The sequence below is a fragment of the Numenius arquata genome, chromosome 2 (assembly GCF_964106895.1).
Source record: "Numenius arquata chromosome 2, bNumArq3.hap1.1, whole genome shotgun sequence".
Classification (NCBI taxonomy): domain Eukaryota; kingdom Metazoa; phylum Chordata; class Aves; order Charadriiformes; family Scolopacidae; genus Numenius; species Numenius arquata.
The window spans coordinates 93,133,369-93,155,818 of NC_133577.1; the positions used below are offsets into that span (position 1 = coordinate 93,133,369).

Here is a 22,450-nt window from a genome sequence, read left to right on the forward strand (position 1 = left end):
CCTGGAAACATCCTGAGATGCTCCAGGATTTTTTTCTATTTACCTTGCTCAAAAATCTCATATGATTTTAACATAGAATGTTGAGTGTGACTCTTCGACTGTGTGTCATTCTAACTATGGAAAGCAGTATTTAGTTTATGACCAAAGTTTAAGTTACAGACATATAGAAAGTAAAACAAGAGACCTGTGGTGTGAACTTGGAAAGCTAAACCTTGAAACATGGAAAACTGAAAACCAAAATCGTACAGATTTCCAGATCAACTTAGTATTTATGCTTAAGCTTGGCCAGAAGGTACAAGACATAGTGTTTTTCTGGTCATGGAAATGTATAAGGAAGAAGATAGGCTAGACCTCACTCTACTCAAATTACTCCAAGAACAGGATTTGGAGAGCATGGGGCAAGAGTGGTAAGGTGGCTAGTTGTGAGCCAGCAGTCATCTGGATGAAATCTGCCTGTCTTCATCTAGCGCCGCATGTAAGCTAATGTGCCGTGCTAAGAAACCAAGCTTATTAACACAGGTGTAGCGCTGGGCAAAAACAACTGACCTGCGTCTGGCGGGAGTTGGGAACTGCGCAGTGTGGTGCTGCTTCACACAGACAGCTCGCCTCAGGTCTCCACTAGCTCAGGCCTTTTCGCACCACATTTGTTGTACATGCAGACCCTAGTCAATTTTTGTTGGCTGTGCAAACACCCTGCAGGCTCTGTTATTATTTATTATTCTTATGCTGATAGACTGTGGACTCCCTGTTCTTAAATGGGACCTTCCAGTGTTAGATATGGTGCAGACCACAAACAGCAACCCTTGAAATAAGTGCAATCTACTGCTTTCCTAGGGAACTGAATGAAAAGTTTTAGCTCAGGAGCATGGATTCAGAACTGTTATCTTTCTGCTGTTGATCTGGTAATAAGTACTGAGAAGTTTCCTATCTTTCTTCTCACCTCTTCAGTGCCAGAGTCAGTGAAGGAACTGACTCTTAGTAACAGGAGCACAGAAGATCTGCAGGTAACTTGGTCAAAGGCTGAGGGGGATGTTGATAAATATGAGATTCAGCTCCTCTTCAATGATATGAAGATCTTCCCACCCATTTTCCTTGGGAACACGATTGAGGAGTATTGGTTCACAGCTCTGACTCCAGGACGTCTATACAAAATTCTTGTCTTGACAATCAGTGGAGATGCACAACGTGCCACTTTCATAGAAGGACTGACAAGTAAGAAATAATGTGGTATTTAAAAATGTGTTGAGGCTTCTCTAGAGGAAAGAATGAGGGGCAGAAAATCAAGGGAGAATCCGATCTTATTTGAGCTGGCACAACACTGGCACAAAGACAGCAGATCTCATTGAAAATCACAGTAGTACTACAGCCAACTTGATCTGTGCTTAATAAACAAATGTCACAGGCACTAATATTTTATTATTGGCAGATAATTTGATTTGTTGCATAGAAATGGTATTGAGATGTCAGTGTTTGGGTTTCTGTTATCCCTATGAATGCCAGCTGTTTGCTTAGTATCTCTAGCTAAATCGCTTAAGCTATTTTACACCTAAAATGAAAGGGTGAGATTAAGACTGCAAAATGTCTACTAAGTAAGTGTACATAAAGAGATTTGATTTTCTGAGGTGTTCTAAAGCATCATTCAGAGAAGAGGGAGGTTATCCAGATAAAAAACATACAAACTTTTTTTTCTGTTTAACTTACATTTTCTTTACTTTTCTTCTTGTAAACACATAGAATTGCTTTTCTAAAATGGCACAATCCTACACAAATGTCTTCAACTTTACTTGTGTTTACCCATAAGTGAAATTACTTGTGCATATAAATGCTCTTTGTCCTTTGAATCATTTGCTGTCACCATTAAAAAAGTAGGAATTAAAAAATCTGAATCAAACAGGAAATCTGTAAGCAGGTGCCTTTGTGTTAATTTTTTTTCCCAGTTCCCAGTGCGGTCAGAAACATTCATGTGTCACCTAACGGCCTGACAAACAGCCTGAAAGTGAGCTGGACTCCTGGAAGTGGAGATGTGGATTCCTACACAGTGACTATCTTTCAGCAAAACCATCAGCTTGATTCCCAGAGTGTCTCCAAACACGTCTCTGAGCACACGTTTCACAAGCTGGAAGCTGGGGAGCAGTACCGGGTGGTGGTGCAATCGAATAGTGGCACCTTGCACAACAGCTTAGCAGCTTTTGGGAGAACAAGTGCGTTTCTTTTGAGACAAGGAGCAAGTTGCATTATGTCTTATGACCCTTTTTTAGTAATGTTTATGAATGTACCATTGAGTATGGGAAGACTCAGATTCATGAGAAGTTTTTGTCTCAAAGAGTATGAGTCCTCTTGCAAGTAGTTACGCATGGCTCTGTTAATACCAGTGAGATCTGTCACATGAGTAGCTTTACCTGGGTAAATGTGTGTGGAGTTCAGGTCCCAGCCCAAAGCATGCCTTTACAGGACAAATGCAATTCCTGCCCTCCCCAGTCCGGTGCCCGTACCCATCCAACACATACATCTGCAGGGCTCCATGCAGTCAAATACCATGTTCTAGCAGAGCCCATTGCATGGTCAAGTCTTGTTAGAGAATGTATTGCCTCAATATTCTGTGTGTCAGGGCACACAAACAGTGGAACACCTTGTTTTTAATCCATCTTCTCTCTTTAGTATCTAGATGTGTTTGCTGTGGCCTGACTTTGTGCAACAGCTGCTGGCTTATGTTTTCTATTCTGTGCTGCTATTTTGCACCAACTTCTTTATTTTTCAGTTCTTTTTCACGTGCCTTTCTTCACTGTTTTGGTCAGTTCATCTCACTCTCCTCCCTCTTTTCATGATAATTTATGTATATCTCTTGCTTCTCCATGCTCAGTTCAGCTGTCCATGATGTCCTGTAACTTAATCTGACTGTATTTATGTCTAGAAATTATTTGCTTGTGCAAACACATGCATAGATATCCTTTTTCTCACAAGTGAAAATGCAAATGTATAAAGATATTCTCTATTAATTACTGTATTCACAGTGGTGTATTGAATGTTCTATATTTCACCTGGTAACGTCCTGTCTTTAATTGTTGCTTCCAGTTCCAGCCTCGGTCCAGGAATTATTAGCCCATCATGCTTACAGCAGTCATTCCTTGTTAGTAACCTGGCAGAAAGCTCCTGGTGTAGCTGAAAGATATGACATTCTGCTCTTGAATGAGCAAGGAATCCTCCTGAGCAACAAATCAGAGCCAGCTACTGCCAAACAGCACAAATTTGAAGATTTATTAGCCGGCAAGAAGTATAAAATACAAGTTTTGACAGTCAGTGGCGGGCTTTTCAGTAAACGAGCAGAAACTGTTGGCCGAACAGGTAATTAGAACATCTTGGTTTATTTATAGCTCCCTCAGTCAGATATCATTAAATACATGAATCATCTGTGTGTCTTGATTCTGGAATGATTCCAATAAGAACAGACTCCAGATATTTATGCGTCATTTTCCCTGTTATGTGCTTGGTATGTGAATCTGAGATTTGTTAGCATAATAATGTGGCCATGGTTCCTAATAAGGATATTAAAGCAAAGTGATGAATGCTTCCTTCAGTCTATCTGTTATGGAACTAAATGAATGCTTTATTATCATCAAGTTTTTAATTCACAATCTTAAGGCTCTTAGTGCAGGATTTGATGTGAATACACACCGCTAAACTTGGAGCCAAGTTCTGCAGTCTTTACTCAATTAGCGCTTCGTGTAGAAACTAATGGACAGTTCTGTGTGAGCACAGGCTGGAGAACCAGGCCTGCTGAGAAATACAAACATTGTATTGGAGAGACTCAGCGGCACCTCATAAACGCTTTCCCCTTGCTTCTGAAAGTTGCTGTTGACATTACTTAGCTACTTGTGGCTTAATTGAAGTATATTCCAGCCATGAGTTCTTACTTTATTAAAGGTTCAGCTTAGTGTCTAGACACTTTGATATTTACTCTTGTGTTTATTCTTTTCAGTTCCAGCAGCTGTCACAAATCTGAAGGTCACAGAGAACACCACTGACCGACTGTCCTTCAGCTGGACCACCTCACAAGGGGAGCTCGATTCATATGACATCTTCCTATACAACCCAGACAAATCCCTTCATGACAGGATTTCAGGAGAGCAGCACCTCCAGAAATGTTCATTCCAGAACCTGCGGCAAGGCAGGATGTATCGAATGGTGATTGTTACACACAGCGGAGACCTCACTAATGAGTCATCTGTCTTTGGAAGAACAGGCAAGAACATCTAAGAAAATCATCTGTCTCCAGTGTGGTGCTAATGAGAGACATCAATGAGCTGGTCTGATGCTCATGCTGGATCAGAGCAACTATTAGAAATATGAAAATTGGCTCTTATACATGAAAAGCACTAGAAAAAGAAGAAAGTAAATTCTGAATGATGTGGTTACAAGCGGAAAAATGAAGCAATAGTTCATAGGTACTCAGGTCAGGAGAAGAACATCCCAATGTATGCTGCATAAGCCTTAAAGGAAACAGCTGCCTCCCATCCTAAAAGCAATATTTGTCTGAGTGGAAAAGACAGAAAGGCAAAGCAAGTAGGGTTAATGAGGTAGACAATCTACCAGTGAAATAAAGCTTGTTTCCCATGGGGAGCTCTGGCTGCAGCTCCATGTTTGTTCAGCCACACATGGGAAGCAGAGTTTCCTAAGCAGCTGTAGCAACCCTGACACTCTGTGAAACCTTTCTTTATCCTCTGAGGCACCCTAGAGTAACTCCTGTGTACCACTGCCTCTGGACAGTGGTGCACTTTCTTCAGCTGCCTCAGAATTAGATTTTTCCAGACACTGACTGGGAAAAAGCTGCTTAACATTTGCAAAACTGTCTGTTATGAACATTTCATCTTCTTTTTGGGACAGTGGCAGTTCGAAATAAGAAAACAAACTATTGAGATATACTTCCTTATGCTTTCTGGCTTTTTGGCCAGCTGTGATGGCTTTCTAGATTATTACATGGCTGTCATTGTGGGATAAGTGTAAGGTCTGCTTGACCTCGTTGCTTCTAACCCTAACAGTCTTCTACACAACATAATACCCATTCTCTTTTTTTCAGTACCAGCCCCAGTTGTTGGTCTCAAGGCATCCAACCGAAACATGACAGACAGTCTGTGGTTCACCTGGGGTCCAGCAGCAGGAGATGTTGACTTCTATGAGCTGAATCTTTACAACCCAAATGGGACACAGAAAGAAACATGGCACAGGAAAGACCTGAAAGAGTGGCATTTCCAGGGGCTCATTCCTGGCAGAAAGTACACTCTGGTTGTGGTGACTCACAGTGGTGACCTGACCAACACAGCAAACGCTGAAGGAAGAACAGGTAAAAGACACAAAAGCTTTGGGATTTTTGTCTAGTCCTATCTGTCAGAATTCATATTAGTTTACAACTATGCAACAGACATTCTGAGGGAGTATTTATTATAAGAGTCACTGAAGGTGTAAAGATGAAGGATATCTCTAAGGGTATTAAACCAATAGAGTGTGATTTGTTCAGCACCATGTTTCTTTCAAAGGCTCAGGAACACGTAATGTCTGTGAAAGTTGCCACCATTGGCGCAGGTGCAATAACTGACTGTACACAGGATAATATAAACCACTTTGTGATACATGAAGAAAATAACTCATGTTTCATCTTGTCTACTGTAAAAATTTGTTAAGAATCTCTTTTTTTTCTTTTCTTTTTTCCTCCCCCTTTTTTGTAGCACCCAGCCCTCCAAACACTGTGTCGTTTACAGATGTTGCAAATACTTCTTTATCAATCACTTGGCTGGGTCCTCCAGACTGGACAGACTATGACGATTTTGAGTTGCAGTGGCTTCCAAAAGATCCCCTCACAGTATTCAATCCCTACAGCAGCAGCAAATCAAAAGTACGCATCATCTATGGCCTGCGACCAGGCAGACTCTATGAGTTCAGTGTCAGAACGGTCAGTGGCGACAGCTGGAAGACATACAGTCAGTCACAGGCTGCAAGCGTGAGAACAAGTAAGTAACAATTTCCATTGCACCCCAGCACTCAGCTGGAGAAGATGCAAAACTGTTAAAGCTTACCAATTCCTGTCGCAGTCAGTAATTTCCATTAATAAATTCATGAATGACAGGCGATGAATTCCGCTAGACTCTAAGCCATTGCTGTGCACAAGGTCAACCGTTTAAAGATTGAAAATGGACATACGTTTGCAATCTTCACATGCAGAGTGGGGCTGTTTAGTTGCAGAGCCCGAATCAATCAGTTTTGGGGGTAAAATAAGGCTGAATATCCATACTTCTCTGACAGTAGGATATTGAAGTAATCAAAATGTTTCTGAACAATCAGACAGGAAGGATGAATGAAACCCTGCTGTACTAGATTTGAAACTGGAATCAGTGTGTTTCACTGCTCTGGGTTTCTGTCTGTGTCTGTGGATCCATATCATCTGTAGCTGTCTCTGGCAGCCTCAGTAGCAGGCTGATTTGAAAAAGTGACCTGGAATTGTTAAAACAACTGAGCCTTGGCAAACCCTCATGTCACTTGAGGTGGGATTCAGCTCCAACTTGACATCTATGTTGAGTAAGCTGAGTAGCTCTTTAGACCTCATTCAGCATATTAATTATAATGAGAGCATAGCTACCTGTCACCTGTATTTAATCACTTAATTGTAGATGTCTGCCATCTGAAAGTGAAATCCCATTCTTGTTACATGTCACATGTTATAAATGGTGCTCCAATATTACATGAATAAAGCATACTTCTGTGGTATGCTTTAGTAATACGGACACACCACATGCTACCCAGGAAACCAGATCAGTCTGGGGATGACAGTATCAGTACTGACTGATACCGTTGACCACATGTAACCTCCAAAAAAGTTGTAACAGAGTTCTAGAAATCCAGTGTTACTTTCCGGTGTCGCTTTTCTTGTTAAGACTTCAACAAGTAGTTTTGTTTGCTTGTTTTCACAAGTAAATACTGAAGCTTCACAAACCGGATGAGGCTGATGTCGCTAGATCCGATTTCAGATGGCTAAAATGAGTTAGACAGCCTCGCCTAATAATCAGGCAGTGCACATTTGCAGGAGAGGTGGGAATTCTGTCTCCCAGCCTCCTGCTCTGATCAAATGGTTGATGCAGGATCTAGGGGCCATAGGGTGAGCAGAGAGTATATGATGCCTCTCCCTTTTCCCACTGAGCTTCAACTTCTCAACATTCCTCTAGAACCAGACAAGATACAAAGCCTTCATTGTCGGCCCCAGACCTCTACTGCCATTGCGTGTTCCTGGACTCCTCCTGATTCTGACTTTGATGGGTATAGCGTTGAATGCAAAAAACTGGACACCCACGAAGTGGAATTTTCTAAAAGGATAGAAAAAGACAAATCTCTGCTTAATATCATGACTCTCGTTCCCCACAAGCGATACCTGGTGTCCATCAAGGTGCATTCTGCAGACATGACGAGTGAAGTAGTGGAAGACAGCACCATCACAATGATTGACCGTAAGTGGAATTCAGAGTTGATGGGAAGGGAGGCAGTGAGCAGCAATAATCAATGGCTCGTGTTGGTTAGACAGCAAAAGGAGTTCTGAACTCCACAGTTGCCAGTGCGTGGCACTCGTAATCCGGTGGCCAAAACAGGGTGAATGCAATATAGTTTCAGTAATACAGATTTTTAAAAGATTCACCAGTGTAGATCCTTAAAATCCCCACTTTTGCTGCACTGGTTCTCTGAAGATTTTTCCGTATGTACTTCACTTTCCAGGTTAGTTCTGCTGTGTCCCTGTTTGAGGTATAGCTTTCTGTCATATGAAGAACATTTCCTATGGAAATTCTGCAGTCAGTCTGGAAGGTGGTACTCTATAGTTGAATGCTGTGTCTGGCTGACTCAGGGCTGTTCTTCTGGAAAAGGAAGCAGAAATTTAGGTGCTTAAAATAAGTAACTTCCTGCAGTGAGTGTGCTATGTGACCTCCAGATACGTGACTTAGACCTGTGTCATTTTTAGCACCTACAATTTCTGATTTTGTAGATTTAGCAAGACTTTAATGCATTTCCACGTGGGCTTCTGCAGGAATTCCTACTGAGGAGCTGCCACTGTTATTATAGTTAATTCACTGCTGGCTTGTTTCATCCTTTGGCAGTTTCCCTGTGGGAGGTGAAGACACTTTCTTGATTGCAAAGAGAATAGGATCAGAGACTTGGGTCCAGTCAGCTGAGCTTTATTAAGAATTGCATTTCCCTTACTAGGTCTAGCTCACAGCAAATGCATAGATAATGCTTTTCTCTTTTTTCTTTTCTTTTCTTTTTTTTTTTTTTTTTTAATTACTCAGGTCCCCCTCAGCCACCTCCAGACATACGGGTGAACAAAAAAGAGGTGCTGATCACCAAATCCTCCATCAACTTTACTTTTAACTGCAGCTGGTTTAGTGATACCAATGGAGCTGTGAAGTACTTTACTGTGGTTGTGAGAGAGGCCGATGGTAAGTGTCATGATTTAATACCGTTTTCTCTGTAGCCTACAGGTGTTACACAGGGAGGTACACCCCCATCACTACACAGCAAAGGAGCTTCTGATCTAGTGGCTGAGTTTCGTAGAGGTTTTGAATCTATACCTGCTCCCTAGCCTGAGGACTTAGGAACTCAGTCTTCTCCTGAGAGGGTCAGTAGCAACTGCAGAGCCAGAAGCAGTAGTTAGTTTCTGTACTCTAGGTTAGCGGCCTCACGTATGTTCAGGAAATTTCCACAGTAGGAGACTTATGTTGAATGCCATTGGCAGCAGACACAGAAGAAACTGCCTTGCTGTGCACAGATCTCAAAAGGTAGTTTAAATGTTAGGTGAGAACACTAAGGCAACACTTTTGGAGAACCTCTGCTGAGAAGGCAAAGGTAGCATCTCCCAGGTGGTGTTTGCTTACTGAAGAAAACAATTTTGCTTGCAGCATGGTGAAATGGAACAGAAATTGCCCTTGTAGCATGCATGTAGACTTGCCTTTCTGCAGTTGACCTATATGTGACAAAACAGATGGATGTCTCAACAATTAATACTTTGTTTTTAGAAGTGGCTTCATTTACTGGCATGCCAAGACATATTTTGTGACCCCTGAGAAAGTTTCTTAATCTCTCTGTCCATCAGCCCTTAGGGGGGAAAAAGCACAGATAATATTTCCACTGTCTACTCTGTTTATGCACGTTATGAAGCTCCTTGAGAAAGGGACTACTCATTGTCATGGTTTTGCCTACCTCAGTCTTTTACACATTATCGTGAGTTTCTATTCAGGGGACTCCTGTTGTTTCTTATTGCAGCTTTTCTGTCTATGCAAAAGACTTGTCAGTGTGTGGATTTTTTTTTTTTTCACTTGCTTTTTGAAATAGCTGGTGATAGGATCCAGGATTCTGGATCACAGAGATTCCCACCAACAGCACAGGAAAAAAATGTCATGGCATTGAATTCAATGCATGCCTGCCTATTGCAGCATTGTGTCTGGAAAAGTTACGCTAAGTTCTTGTGAGGATATCTGTCTGATGTTCCCCAGTAAAATAATACCAAGATTGGTACTAGAAACAAGGCGCCCTAACCTCTTTAGCTTTGTATTCAACAAGGTAGCCTGTGCAGCCTCAAAGGAATGCTAGGAAGTTGGATAAGAATATGTCTGTCAACAGCTTGAGCTTACAAATTGCATCACATCAATGGCTGTGATATGTGAACCTTCTCTCTTTCTCTGCACATGATGTAGGTAGTGAAGGACCAAAGCCTGATGAGCAGCACCCATTACCTTCCTACCTGGAATACAAACACAATGACTCCATACGCATCTACCAGACAAATTATTTTGCAAGTAGATGTGCTGAAAACCCTGACAGCGACTATAAAAGCTTTGACATTAAGCTTGGAGGAGAAATGGAAAATTTGGGAGGAAAGTGTGATCCAGATCAGCAAAGATTCTGCGATGGACCTCTAAAGCCTCGGACTGCTTATAGGTTAGATTTATGTTGGTAGTTGTGCTCTGTCACATTATTAGGTATGGTGCAGTTTGGATGCCTGATACACTTGAGCTTCTGTAGATTAATAACTGGGTTGTACGATGTCCTTTTGTTTCACTGTGAATTTATAAAAGCTTTATCCATGCCTGCATTCCATAGGTATGAACCAGTCCTTCACTAGCATGGGAATGATACAATTAATTATGCACAAAACTCAGTGCAGTGAATCGGCTTATTTATTTCCCTCAACTTGATGGGAACCTCTCGTGTAGCTGCTGAATCTGTCTTTGGAAAGACTGAAGACCATCAGCTTAGCCAGCAGACTACTTAACAGGAAAAGGCATGCATGCCTCATTCAGTCTGTTTGGCACCACTACCCCACACCAGTTCTTTGGAACATGCTAGAAATACCTGGAGGTTATTCTAACCTGTGGCACCATCTCCAGGCTCCAGAGCTTTGCCCAGGTTAGCTGTGTGTGCCAGCAGCCAAAGCCCCATCCGTTACCTCTGCCAGGGTACCCCAGAGGCCCCATCTGTACTCGCTGGGCTCTCTCCCCACTGTAGTATTTAACTCGGGCGCCTGCATTAAGATCTGTCTGTGATCAGTGGAAAGGTTTTAGTCGTCTCTAAGGAGCAAATGAGTTCTTACTTTTCTGCTGTTGGTTCTGAATGTCTGATGAGCTCTAACTATAACAGTACTTTTTTTTAGGATCAGCGTACGGGCTTTTACCCAGCTCTTCAGTGAAGACCCGAAGGAACTCCCTAAACCGCTCTTTGCAGACACCTTCTTCTCTTTACCAATCACTACAGAGGCAGGTTAGTTTCAGGCTTGTTTTTCAATGACTGTAGCACATGATTATATATTGTGCTTCAGAACACTCCTGTATTTAGAACTATTTTCAAGGAGTAGAACAAAACCAGATTGTTGTGTATATGTCCTGAAGGCTGCTCTGAAATGAGGCTGGAGCCATGGCTTGGTTTGAAAATTCAGAGGACTGCTTGACAGAGCTGCTCGCAGTAGAGGAAACAGTGAAAGCTCTGTGAAGCTATCCCCAAGAAAAGTTCAAAGTGCAAGAGAACCAAACTCCCATATAGTGGGACTGTGCTTTCTTTTGCTGTATTTGGGAGTGAAAGATTTTGCGTAATGTTTGGAAAAAGTAAGGACAGAAAATCAAGGCCAGGTTTTAGCTAAGTGTTTAAATGCCTTACGTTTCCTCGTTTTTAACTATTTTCTTTAGCTGATAATAACATATCCCCTGAACATTGTTGATTCTTTGATTCTTCGTATCTTTTCCTCAAGATACATAAATGCACTGTTTTGTTTCTAGAGCCTTTGTTTGGAGTTATTGAAGGTGTGAGTGCTGGCTTGTTTCTGATTGTGATGTTAGTTGCTGTTACTGCTTTATTTGTCTGCAGACAAAAAGTTAGGTAAGTTGATTCCCTTTATGAGTTTCTGGTACTGGTCAGGTCAAATTATATTCATTTAAGTAATAAAATATTTGAAGTGTAACTGTAAAATTGGAGGAATGTACTGAACTATTCAACGGATAAAATGTATGTCCCCCAACATCTGTATACACTAAGTATAGAACTAATGACTTACATGTTAAGAGATCTCTATATTCTTGATTCAAATACCTACTGATGTTAGTCAGGATTATATCAAGAAGATTCTTGTAACTTTTAGTTTTCAGCAGGAGTCTGAGTATTTCTGAAAAACTGGTTTATCATTCAAACTGAATGTCTTTGGTCAAAAATGAAATGTTTCAAATTAAATTAATCTGCTGTAGACGGGAAACTCTTGAAACTGTTCGTTTAGACTTTATCATTTCAGTTCAAAAATCTTAAGCTGTGACGTTACCTCAGTGTCCAAAAGATTAGTTCAAATTTTACTTCTCTTTGTTTTTTTCAATTATAGTTGTATATTTTTGCATTATAGATGAATCTTAAATGGTGAAATAATTTGCTTAACTTTGGAAAAAGCTTTATCCATTTAAAGCATTTTGCAATAGTAAATAAAGTCTGCTTTTGCATGTATAGGCTTGTGCACTCCTAACTGTCTCAGTACATAGTGACATATAGGGCATGAATGGAGCGCGGATTGTTGTGTTTTCCACCTTGCACATCTCATTGCAGTTTTTTGGTGTAGATAAACTTCAGAGACAGTGTGATTTCTTGTTGTGAGTTATATAGCCAGCAGGACTGCCAGTACTGGTATGGTTTTCCCTTATCATGCATAAAGAGAAAGTGTTCTTTAAGGGAGGTGTATTGAAGGAGGAGATGGCAGTGAGAAGATGAAAGGCAGCACTAACTGTATGGAGTCAGTACCACCTCTGTGGCTTTCCCAAAGCCCGCTGTGTTGCTGCCACTTACTCCTGCTGTGAACCTGGGCATGTCGTAGAAGCCTGGTCTGCAGACTCTGGAAATGTATCTCCATGTTCCTCTTTGCATATGGAAAATCAGCCAATTTAACACAGGACACCTTCCTTAACGATAGGCTGGGTTGTGAATGTTTCAGAGCAAGAAAAAAGTCTTACTGCCTGTGCACATGCATACATTCCGCATCACTGTTACCAAACTAAAATACAAGAAAACTCTGTGCCACGTCTAAGAGCAATGTCACATGATCAGAGCCACAAATCAAAATAGACTTTCTTAAATTCCTTTTTCCAACTTAAAAATGTAAGTTATGTTACTGGTAGCTCTTATCAGTATGAGAACATAATGGTAACTCAGAATACCTTCCTTTTTATTCCAGCAATGGTCATGAAAGATCTACAGCAAGGCTGAGCATTCGCAGGGACAGGCCACTCTCAGTCCATCTGAACTTGGGGCAAAAAGGGTAAAATCAAAATTTTTTTTTCTAAAAGCACTGTTTTAACATGGCATCATGGATAAACAGTCACATCTAGTCACTCACTAATGAAGTATTTCTTCTTTTTGAAATCATTTCTAGGAACCGGAAAACTTCCAGGTAAAAAGAAAAAAATTAGTACCTAAAAAAGCTTCTTGATAACCAACTGGATAAATTGTGACTGTGATTCATCCTGTGATTTTCTTCCTCCTGTTGAATGTTTTAGTCCGATCAAAGTCAGTCATTTTGAAGCACACTTCACCAAACTTCAAGCAGACTCCAACTACCTCCTGTCCAAGGAGTATGAGGTAGGATCCTAATCCAGGCAAAGGACCTGTTTTATGAAGGGGTGGGCTGGCTGAATCAATGGGTTAATGCGTTAGAAAGGCCTGCATCTGTTTGTCTTATTCACACAAATCCAGATGAGTTTGAGAGTCTGACCTGAACTCCACTTGTCCTAATGCAGAAAGCAGCTCTTCATCTGGCATAGCATCTTCTGGTTGGCAGCCTCTGCCTGATACCTATCTGGCTGGAGCACCTGCCAGCCATGTGCTTGCTTTGAACCATTATGATTAGCTATTTAAATTCAGTTTGTTCTTGTTAAAAAACACCCATTCTCTGTCCATGGCCTTTGAGAGCTGATAAGCACTGTGTTCCTCTGTGTTGTCTTGTCCTTTAATTATTTTCACCGCACATTTTATTCCTACGTTTTTTTGCAGGACTTAAAAGATGTGGGTCGAAACCAGACATGTGACATAGCACTTCTGCCAGAGAACAGAGGGAAGAATCGATACAATAATATATTGCCCTGTGAGTTTTAGGTTTGGTTGTGTAATGTTACATCACAACAGCTATTTTTCACTTTTTTCAGCAAGCCTAGTGGAAAAGAGAGTGCAGCCAATCCCTTCCCTCCTTCCTGTCAGAGATGAAATACCTCTGCCATCTCAGGTTCTGGTGCTTGGAGGCAGATGATGTATGGCCCTGAATGGTTTCACACAGACCAGTGATTTCATTTCACTCTAGAGATGTAATGACTAGCATTCATTCTGGAGAGAAAAAGCTCCAGCTATTCTGGGCATTCAGTCACTGCTGCTAACAAGGGTAGTAGAAATAACAGTAGGACTGTTTACATATAGGATGTCATCCGTTCAGTGCTTTTTGACAACCTTTCCAAATCTTACGTCTTCAGAAGACACAGCAAACCCACTACACGATCTAGCACTAGTGTGGTTCTGCATGGTAAGACACACGCGTGAGGTTAGCCCTCTTCTCCTGAGGCAAGACCTGTCGTTGAGAGTTTCCCCCTTTAATCTCCTTTCTGCCAGTTTTGGAGGTGACTCACGCTGTGCATCAAGGAGGAACACCACCTGACTCACTGCTCCACATGCCACCCTGCTGCTAGATGTGGTATGCGCTTGGAGCACAGCCTCACAGCATCTCCTGTGTTGTGCCTGCCATGCGGAGCTGGGGATCATGTCTACGATGTACAAGAAACAAGGCCTGACTGAGATCTAACACAGCATTATCTCACAAATCAGTCGCCTGGTAGCTTAGGCACTCTGTACCACTCTGCAGTACAGGAGATGCCACTGGTCCCAGGGAAGAGGGCTGGCCTGCTCGCACATGTTAGCTGAAGCACTACCACTGTTCTAATGGCAGCACTGGGCACTGCTCTCCAGTACAGCACACTGCTGTCGGGGTCAAAGGAGGATGCTCTTGTGGCTCTTCTGTTGCCATAACAAGTCCTATGCAACTCAGCAGAGGAATTCTTGGATTTTCACTCCTTCCTTCTCATCCATCCATCCATCCATCCATCTCCTAGTCTTTGGAACACTCCACAGCACTTATGGATGAAAGAGGCAGTACAAATATAGACAGTTATTCCTCTAAATTAGCCCTCCATATAAAATCCTTGTAATAAGGCTGCCAGTCCTTTCACGAATGCATTTCTGTAAATGGGAGAGGGGTTGAAAATTAAGACCCAGCCATAAGCCTTTTGTAATCAATTTCTTCCTAGATGATACATCAAGAGTAAAGCTTTCCAATGTGGACGATGACCCTTGCTCAGACTACATTAATGCAAGCTACATACCAGTAAGTGACTCAAGGATGGTATTTTACAGTCCTCCCTCCAGTGGTAATTTGTCCTTCATCTAAAACTGAATATAAAGCTGGATGCTTAAGGCTCCCCTCCCCCTTCATTTATTCACTTGAGCTAAAAGTCTGAGAACTCATTTTGTGGGTGTGCTGAAAGGCTGTGTCTGGCTGCCATTAAGTTAACTGTGAGTGATTTAGCCAGCACTTAAGGACACTTTCTTGAATTGCTATATTTATGTAAGATAGCACATCTAATTGTCCAAGGACACATTTTTAAAGGTCACTGATTTTATACAGTGTCCACAACAACTGTAGCTATCACTGCAGGTGGCATCCTCATTGTGGAGCTGTAGCTCATCCTGACAGTGTTGGCACTTTGCAGGATGGTGAAACTGGCAGAGATTACAATAATGCCCTTTGCCAGAGAGTTGTGATTGATAACAGCAGTGGCTTTAGCAATCCAGATTTTAAGCCAGAGCTCAGCTAATTTATTAAAAACAGTAAATAAAACAAAAACCCCTAGTAGATCCAAAATTGCTTGAGACTGTGCTGAACACAATAGAATGAAGAAAAGCTTTGACTGCCACAAGAGGAACAGTATTTAGATACACTGCCGCAGTCTATTCCTTCTCTCTGCTCCAGACAGCCTTCTGCTTCCAGGTCCAAGACAACAATTTAGCTCTCAAAACTATTGTCCCAGCAAGGGCATTGCTGCTGCAGAGCCCTGGATGCAACCCCATGGCTTGTACAGTTGTTAGAAGATCTTTTTTTTCTCTCTTTATGGAAACTAATGGAGTTCTCTTTACTTGCAGGGCAATAATTTCCGCAGGGAATACATAGCAACTCAGGGCCCTTTGCCTGGTACCAAAGATGAGTTCTGGAAGATGGCATGGGAACAAAATGTTCACAATATTGTCATGGTAACCCAGTGTGTTGAGAAGGGCCGGGTGAGCAGTGACTCTTCTATATTACTCTATATTATTAATGACTGTTTTAACATCTATTAAAAGTTTATGTTTATTATTTGCATCACAATAATGCTAAAGGCCCCAGTCAAGGAGATATACAGCAAGATGTAGGAGGTATAATCTAAAGACTGGAGACAGATTAAGGCTGTGAAGTGGGGATGCCGTGACTATCTCAAGATCATGCAGCACATCAAGGCTAGAGTTAGGAACAATGCTTCTGCTCACTAGTACTAATATAATCCCTTTAAGTAGGCAGAAGACAACTACCAGCAAAAAAAATGCCTGTCACATCAACTGCAATCAACTACTACTTTAAATGTAAGCTCTAGAGAGCCAATGTTGATCATTAAATACATGGAATTCTCTCTGATGCATAAACCCTGATGTAGTAAGCAAAGAGATCACTCATGCACCTAACAGTCTTACTGAGTGCAAATGTAGATAGGTTTTTTAGCTGTCTCAACAATCCACCTCCCCAGGTATGACCACATCCTGCACCTTGTGTAAGACAGGCACTAGATCTGTAAAAAGATTAAACCAACTTGAAGTAGCGATCATCTAGTGGCACATATGGGGATATTTCCTTTTAGTTTACCATTTTTTCTTGAGGAGACTGTGAAAATGGACGCAGGACAGGCAGCCGCTTGTCTCCTCCTGCACACTGACTCTGAGTGGGACATGTCTCAGCAAGAGGTGGGGAAGTGGGCACTGTAGGCCTAGCTGTCATCCAAGCAGAGCTCTGAGAAGAGCTGGCGCAGAATATGTTGTGGCATCCAGAAGAGGGCATCAGTGAGGTCCTTCCCATTCCCCCCATCACAAACATCTATGATGAGACCTTCCACTTCCTGGCCCCATCCTAGCCCGTTCCCATCCCAGGCCCTGTTTGTTGAGCTGACACAGCAGGAGGTGGTATCTCTCCCTGAATTCAGCTGCTGTCAATCTTCCTTCATCCTCAGGCACAGGAGGTCTGAAATCTGCTTCTGCCAGTGCTGGATGGATGTTTACAGCTGTTACTGACACTAAATCTGTCTTTTTCTGTGTCCCTGCAGGTGAAGTGTGATCACTACTGGCCTCTTGACCAGGATTCCTTGTACTATGGAGACCTGATTGTTGAGATGCTGTCTGAATCAGTGCTGCCAGAATGGACAATACGAGAGTTTAAAATCTGCAGTGTATGTTTGTGTTCATCTTTTTTTTTTTTAATTTCTTTAATTAATTGGCTTTAAAACAATGTCATATTTCTTTAATAAATTGGCTTAAAAACAATGACAGGGCTAAATTAGGAAGGATTGTTCTGCTGTAGCACAGTTACATCATGCCCAGCTCATCTCTGGTGGCAGCTATAGCATTTGCTCTGAAGGTACATGCTGTGTGCATCCCCTCCTCTCTCATCTGTTCTGATGACCCACACTTTTGTATCCTGACAGGAAGAGCAGCTTGACTCAACAAGGCTCATTCGTCATTTCCACTATACTGTCTGGCCAGATCATGGTGTGCCAGAGACCACCCAGTCCCTGATCCAGTTTGTCAGAACCGTAAGGGATTATATCAACAGGACCCCAGACACAGGACCAGCTATCGTGCACTGCAGGTATGTGCAGCAGCAAAAGGTCAGTGGCACAGAGCCTTTGTGCGTACTGTTGGGAAGATCCCAAATATTCATCCCTGTTAGGCCACGGGCAGCCACAGAACCCGAGAGATAGCTGATGGGCTTAAGTCTCAGTATACATCAGAGCAGCATTCCCAAAGCACATACGCTTATTCACAACCTCACCCTGGAGATGCCCCGAAAATGATTCTCAGGGAACCACTGTGTGTCTGTTGGACCACTGGGCAGCACTAAAGGTGTTAGCAGCTGCCACTGTTCACATGCTTTTGCATTCTTAAATTGCCTGTGTGCTGCTGTTGCAGCCCAACATCTGAATCAGCAAAGGGTGTTCACCCAGGGGTGAATCTGACTACATATGGAAGTTGAGACTAGCTGGCAGAGCCATCTTTCCCCCTGTTCTGACTGAAACTCCCTTTGCTTACTTTCTCATGCTCTTCTGCTGTTGTGCCGTCTCTGGCAGCCATAAGGCTGCAGTTTTTTTCCTCTGCTCCCTGATCTGCCCTTACACATGTAAAAAAGCAAAAGTGGACTGCCTAATCTGTGATCCACTGGCCAGCTGCAGCAGGCCATAGGGTTACAGAGTGCAAGAGACAGTGCAGCATGGTGCTGTGCAGATCTTCTGATAAAGCCATGTGCTCACTGGTACTACCTGAATGTAGTATCTGAGCCCTCCACCCTTTATATGGGCTGAGACATATATCTTACATTAGACCACCTGTGTCTGCCTGTACATCATGTGCTACAACATGTTAGATGTCTACTGTATCACTGGCAGGTCAACTTTCCGCTTCCCAGCCTCCTGTCTCCAAACCCCACCTCCCAACATTTCAGCTGCTGGGGTCTGTGAGATACTTTGCCTTACCCTGCCCTTTCACAAGGCACAAGTCAACTGATCTTCTAGAATCAAGCCTACTGGTTCAGCCCTGGAGAGAAGAGGTTTAGAAGTTACGGTCAGGTGCAGTCTCTCAGTGTATCTCGATGACTGAGTTAATCCAAAGCAGAAAGCAGTATGGGCAGTAGCAGAGATACTGCTACCATCACTATCCTTTCCTCCTTTCTAAACAAATTCCACTATAAAGTGTTTGAAGTCCCAGAGATGCCATTTAAACAAAGAGCTTCTCACCCTAGAGATCCGATCTTTACGGAATTATCACGTGAAGAGAGTGAATGCTTTGATCCATCTCCTTTTAAATCTTTAGGATGTTTGTTTTTTTTTTCCAGTGCTGGTGTTGGCAGGACTGGCACATTCATTGCACTGGATCGGATTCTGCAGCAGCTGGATTCAAAGGACACTGTCGACATTTATGCAGCAGTGCATGATCTAAGGCTTCACCGGGTTCACATGGTTCAGACAGAGGTAAGTTTTGGATAGCCTACAATCCAGCAACACCAGCTGCAGTATAATTAGTCTCTCATCTTAAAGGCTCTTAAAGCACTTCACAGCTACTCCACTGTGAAATACCAGTTAGATATATTTTAGCTCTGTGAGAATTTCTAGTTCAAGATTGTTTCCATTGGCTCTCATACAGCAGGTCCAAACTGTAACAAGTTGGTAGCTATGCTTCTTATAGATTTCTCCTTTTGGCACTGGCCCACGAACACCCCAGCAGTGTTATGCAGCAGACACTTAACAAGCACATTGTTGTGCTAATGAAGTGTCCTGTAAGTGAGCTTTGAGCAGAGATAGGTCCTTCAGGGATGATCTTGGAAGACAAGCCTAAACCAGACAGATAGGCTGACATAATAGAGAAAAGGAATGGAGGGCAGAAAAAATTAGATGTACATAATTTTAAAACTCTAGGCACTGTGACCTTGTGGCTTTGCAGTTCATTTTTTATTGAGCTGCTCTGTCCATTTTCATTAACGGTATTGGAAAGTTGATCAGCATTCTCCTAACATACTATGCAGAAGCAAGTACATTTATTCTTAAAGTGCAGAAAACGTACGTGTTTGGGATTTCTTTCTGTGCTTTTAGAACTGCAAGAAAATCACTTTACACTAATAGCAGCTTAACACTTAGGAGCTGATTTAATATAGGCGAGTTGTGGAGGCAGTCTTCACATTTTCCCTGCAAACTGTTAACAGAGGACAGGTTTTATGGGTCTGCCTGTAGCTTGGTACTAATGGTGCTCTTTGGTGCAATTTGGAAATGAAAATATCAGTGACTGAGCTTCCTGATAGATGTAAAAGTCACACGTGGGTTTAGCTGGGAATGCAAAAGAGAGATTTCCTGGAACTCTCTTAATCACAGAAGACCTCCTGTTGGAGGGGAGACAGATCCATCTCACCTTCTACATTCCCATCAGCTGTAGTCAGCAAAAGCAAACAGGCTTTCAGGAGGGTGGTTCTTTTTCCCTAATTGGAAGCAACTATCTCAAGAATCTAGCTTTGGCACCGGGCTTATGGACAACTAAAGTTATGTGTTACAAAGCTGAACTTTGGCCTGAGCTTGACGTGACATCTAAGTCAAAAGGACCCGAGCAAAATATCTACAGCAATAGTGAGAAGCACCCCACTATGCTACTGCCAGCAATACATACACTTCTGTCCCAAACGAGCAGTGGCTCCAGACTTACCCAGATCCCTCTTGTAACCAGTCCTGCCACTGGAATAGTTCACAAGCAGCGTCCCAGAGACAGATTGACAGAAAGCTTTTGCAGCTCACACGTACTCGCCCCACTTGAGCTGTGATGGGCTTGTAGACTGACCATGTAGCTGTGTCAGTGAACAGCCACTGAGCTGCTGTGTTCTCAGCAAGTCTTATTAATCTGAACTGTCAGTTGCATCTGTATATGGCTTCTGATTTGGAACTGTCTTTCATCAAGGTAGCTGGGAGCCTAAGCAATATAATCTCTCATCCTCATGCAAGAAAATGAAGTCAGTTTATCCTGGAGTTTTATGATGATTCAAAGTTTTCAACGAACCGTGAATTATGAAGTAATTCTTACACATCTTTGAAAAAAAACATAGAGGAGATGGGGAGAGGGGAAAGAAAAGATCTGCTCCACAAACTCCATTTGATGTGTGTGAGGACCCTAGTTCCTGGTGTTATTGTTCTTGTCTTGGCTTCCACAATCTGTCTGGGGGTTGACAGAAAAGCTAGGTCCCCATCTGTTGATGTGGTGGAAGCCAAATCCCTGCACTGGGGAGCGCAGGCCAGCAGACAGGACTGTTTGCAGTGACATGCTCCAGCCAAAGGTCCCAGCACCGTCCTGCTCGACATTACACAGTCACAGTAAAACAGCAGCAACAAAATGCTCCCCCTGCTTCAGACTTGGCTGAAGCTGTTTAAGACAAGAGACTGCAGCTGGAGACGTAAAGGCGAGTAACAGAAAACTCTGTCAGCTCAAAAGGCAGTGGGCTCAGCACAGCAGCTGTAACACAGGCAGAGAAGCTGTCCACCCTTTCAGTCCCAAACGGTCTCTGCCAAAGGAAGTCTCCATGCCTTGGCCAACTTTCTACCAAATGGGTGGATGGGTGGGGTGCAGAATTTCTTCACAGAGACAGCAGCTGTATGTGCTGTATATGCTTTTATCCTCACTTTCCCAGAGCCAGAGCACTGAGAAAAATGCACAGAGCAATAACCCTTGTGAAAATCAAATAGAAGATGTGCAGGGAGAAAACGCATATGCTTATTGGAGAAATTATGTCTTTGAGAGAAAGTAATATTAAAACGGTACACCTTGATCTATAAAGGTGCTCAGCCTAATTTTGGGGTTCCATGCTACACTAATCAAAAAAACGATAATGACATGTTGTAAACCACAAAGAGTAGCAAAACATGGGGATTCAACAATCTATTCTATCAAGGTCATTTGATAAATGGTCAATAACATGCTGACCCTCCCTACTTTGATTGTGAATGTCATCTTAACTCCCTTCTAGGAAAGGCACTCTTCAGAAAAGACAGTTTGTCATTTGCTGCGTAGTCAGAAGCAATCTTATAACATAGATTGGATCAAATAAATTTTGCTTTTTGCCAGAAAATTTGGGTTCACCAAAGTGCTATAAAATATTCATATATTGTGATAAAATTCTGTGGAAGATATTTCCTTTCAGAGAGAAAAATCAGGAAACTGTTTGTCTCTTCTGTGTGCTTCCCTGTACATACTAATTCTTTTACACAGACTTTATACCAAAGCATTCAGAAGTAGTAACTATCCAACACAGCGTCACATCAAATTATGTCTTACAGTTGATAGAGCTTTCACTCGTGGCGTGATCCGTCAGAACATATTATGTTGGTTTATGTTTTACTGGTAACATTTCTAAAAACAAGTGATCACAAAAGTTTCTTGTATTAATAGTGTGAAAAGGAGATTAATTCTAGAAGTATATTTTCATTTTTAACATCACCCTTGATTTTGTGTGAGGGAGTTAGCCTGTAATGATTTCTCACAATACAGAAAATTAAATTACAAAATTTCCCAGTGACTTAAAAAAAATTCTTTTGCAGTGTCAATATGTGTATCTACATCAATGTGTGAGAGATGTGTTAAGAGCCAGAAAACTTCGCAGTGAACAAGAAAATCCCTTGTTTCCAATATATGAAAATGTGAATCCAGAGTATCACAGAGGTAAGTGCAAGTTTATCAAATTGTAAAATGTTTCAAATGCAGTAGATCATTGACAATGTAATTGAGGCGAAAAACTGTGCGATCCTTTGCCATCAATATTTGTTCTCTTCCTGGACTTTCATTTCTTCACTCCTCTGCTCTTGTCACTCTTGCAATTGCATCTTTATTTCCTCTGTTAGTAGTCATTATACCATCTCTTTCTGCACCTACCTTACCTATCTCACACTTCCTGATTCCTATGCTGCTGGGGAAACTGAATCCCTTCCCTACCATGATATTGGCTTCTTCCTTTACCTCAGCGGTGTTTACACCACACTGAGGCCATTGGCTGGGATCACTGGCTCTTCTGTCATTCATGGAGTTCCATTTCTGTCCT

The 22,450-nt window shown here is 42.1% G+C and overlaps 1 protein-coding gene across 1 annotated transcript in view; it reads left to right on the forward strand.

Annotated features, from left to right (window-relative positions):
* Positions 1–22,100, forward strand: part of PTPRB (protein tyrosine phosphatase receptor type B) — a 56,720-nt gene extending 34,620 nt beyond the window's left edge. The window contains exons 13-33 of the mRNA XM_074165270.1: positions 949–1,212; positions 1,938–2,201; positions 3,073–3,342; positions 3,977–4,240; positions 5,075–5,338; positions 5,721–6,002; positions 7,212–7,490; positions 8,319–8,468; positions 9,723–9,966; positions 10,679–10,785; positions 11,298–11,397; positions 12,728–12,811; positions 12,926–12,943; positions 13,050–13,131; positions 13,543–13,633; positions 14,841–14,917; positions 15,733–15,867; positions 16,938–17,060; positions 17,316–17,479; positions 18,719–18,854; positions 21,954–22,100. Of these exons, the coding sequence (XP_074021371.1) occupies positions 949–1,212; positions 1,938–2,201; positions 3,073–3,342; positions 3,977–4,240; positions 5,075–5,338; positions 5,721–6,002; positions 7,212–7,490; positions 8,319–8,468; positions 9,723–9,966; positions 10,679–10,785; positions 11,298–11,397; positions 12,728–12,811; positions 12,926–12,943; positions 13,050–13,131; positions 13,543–13,633; positions 14,841–14,917; positions 15,733–15,867; positions 16,938–17,060; positions 17,316–17,479; positions 18,719–18,854; positions 21,954–22,100 (3,545 nt within the window). The remainder of the gene's footprint in view (positions 1–948; positions 1,213–1,937; positions 2,202–3,072; positions 3,343–3,976; positions 4,241–5,074; positions 5,339–5,720; positions 6,003–7,211; positions 7,491–8,318; positions 8,469–9,722; positions 9,967–10,678; positions 10,786–11,297; positions 11,398–12,727; positions 12,812–12,925; positions 12,944–13,049; positions 13,132–13,542; positions 13,634–14,840; positions 14,918–15,732; positions 15,868–16,937; positions 17,061–17,315; positions 17,480–18,718; positions 18,855–21,953) is intronic.
* Positions 22,101–22,450: the final 350 nt, after the last annotated feature.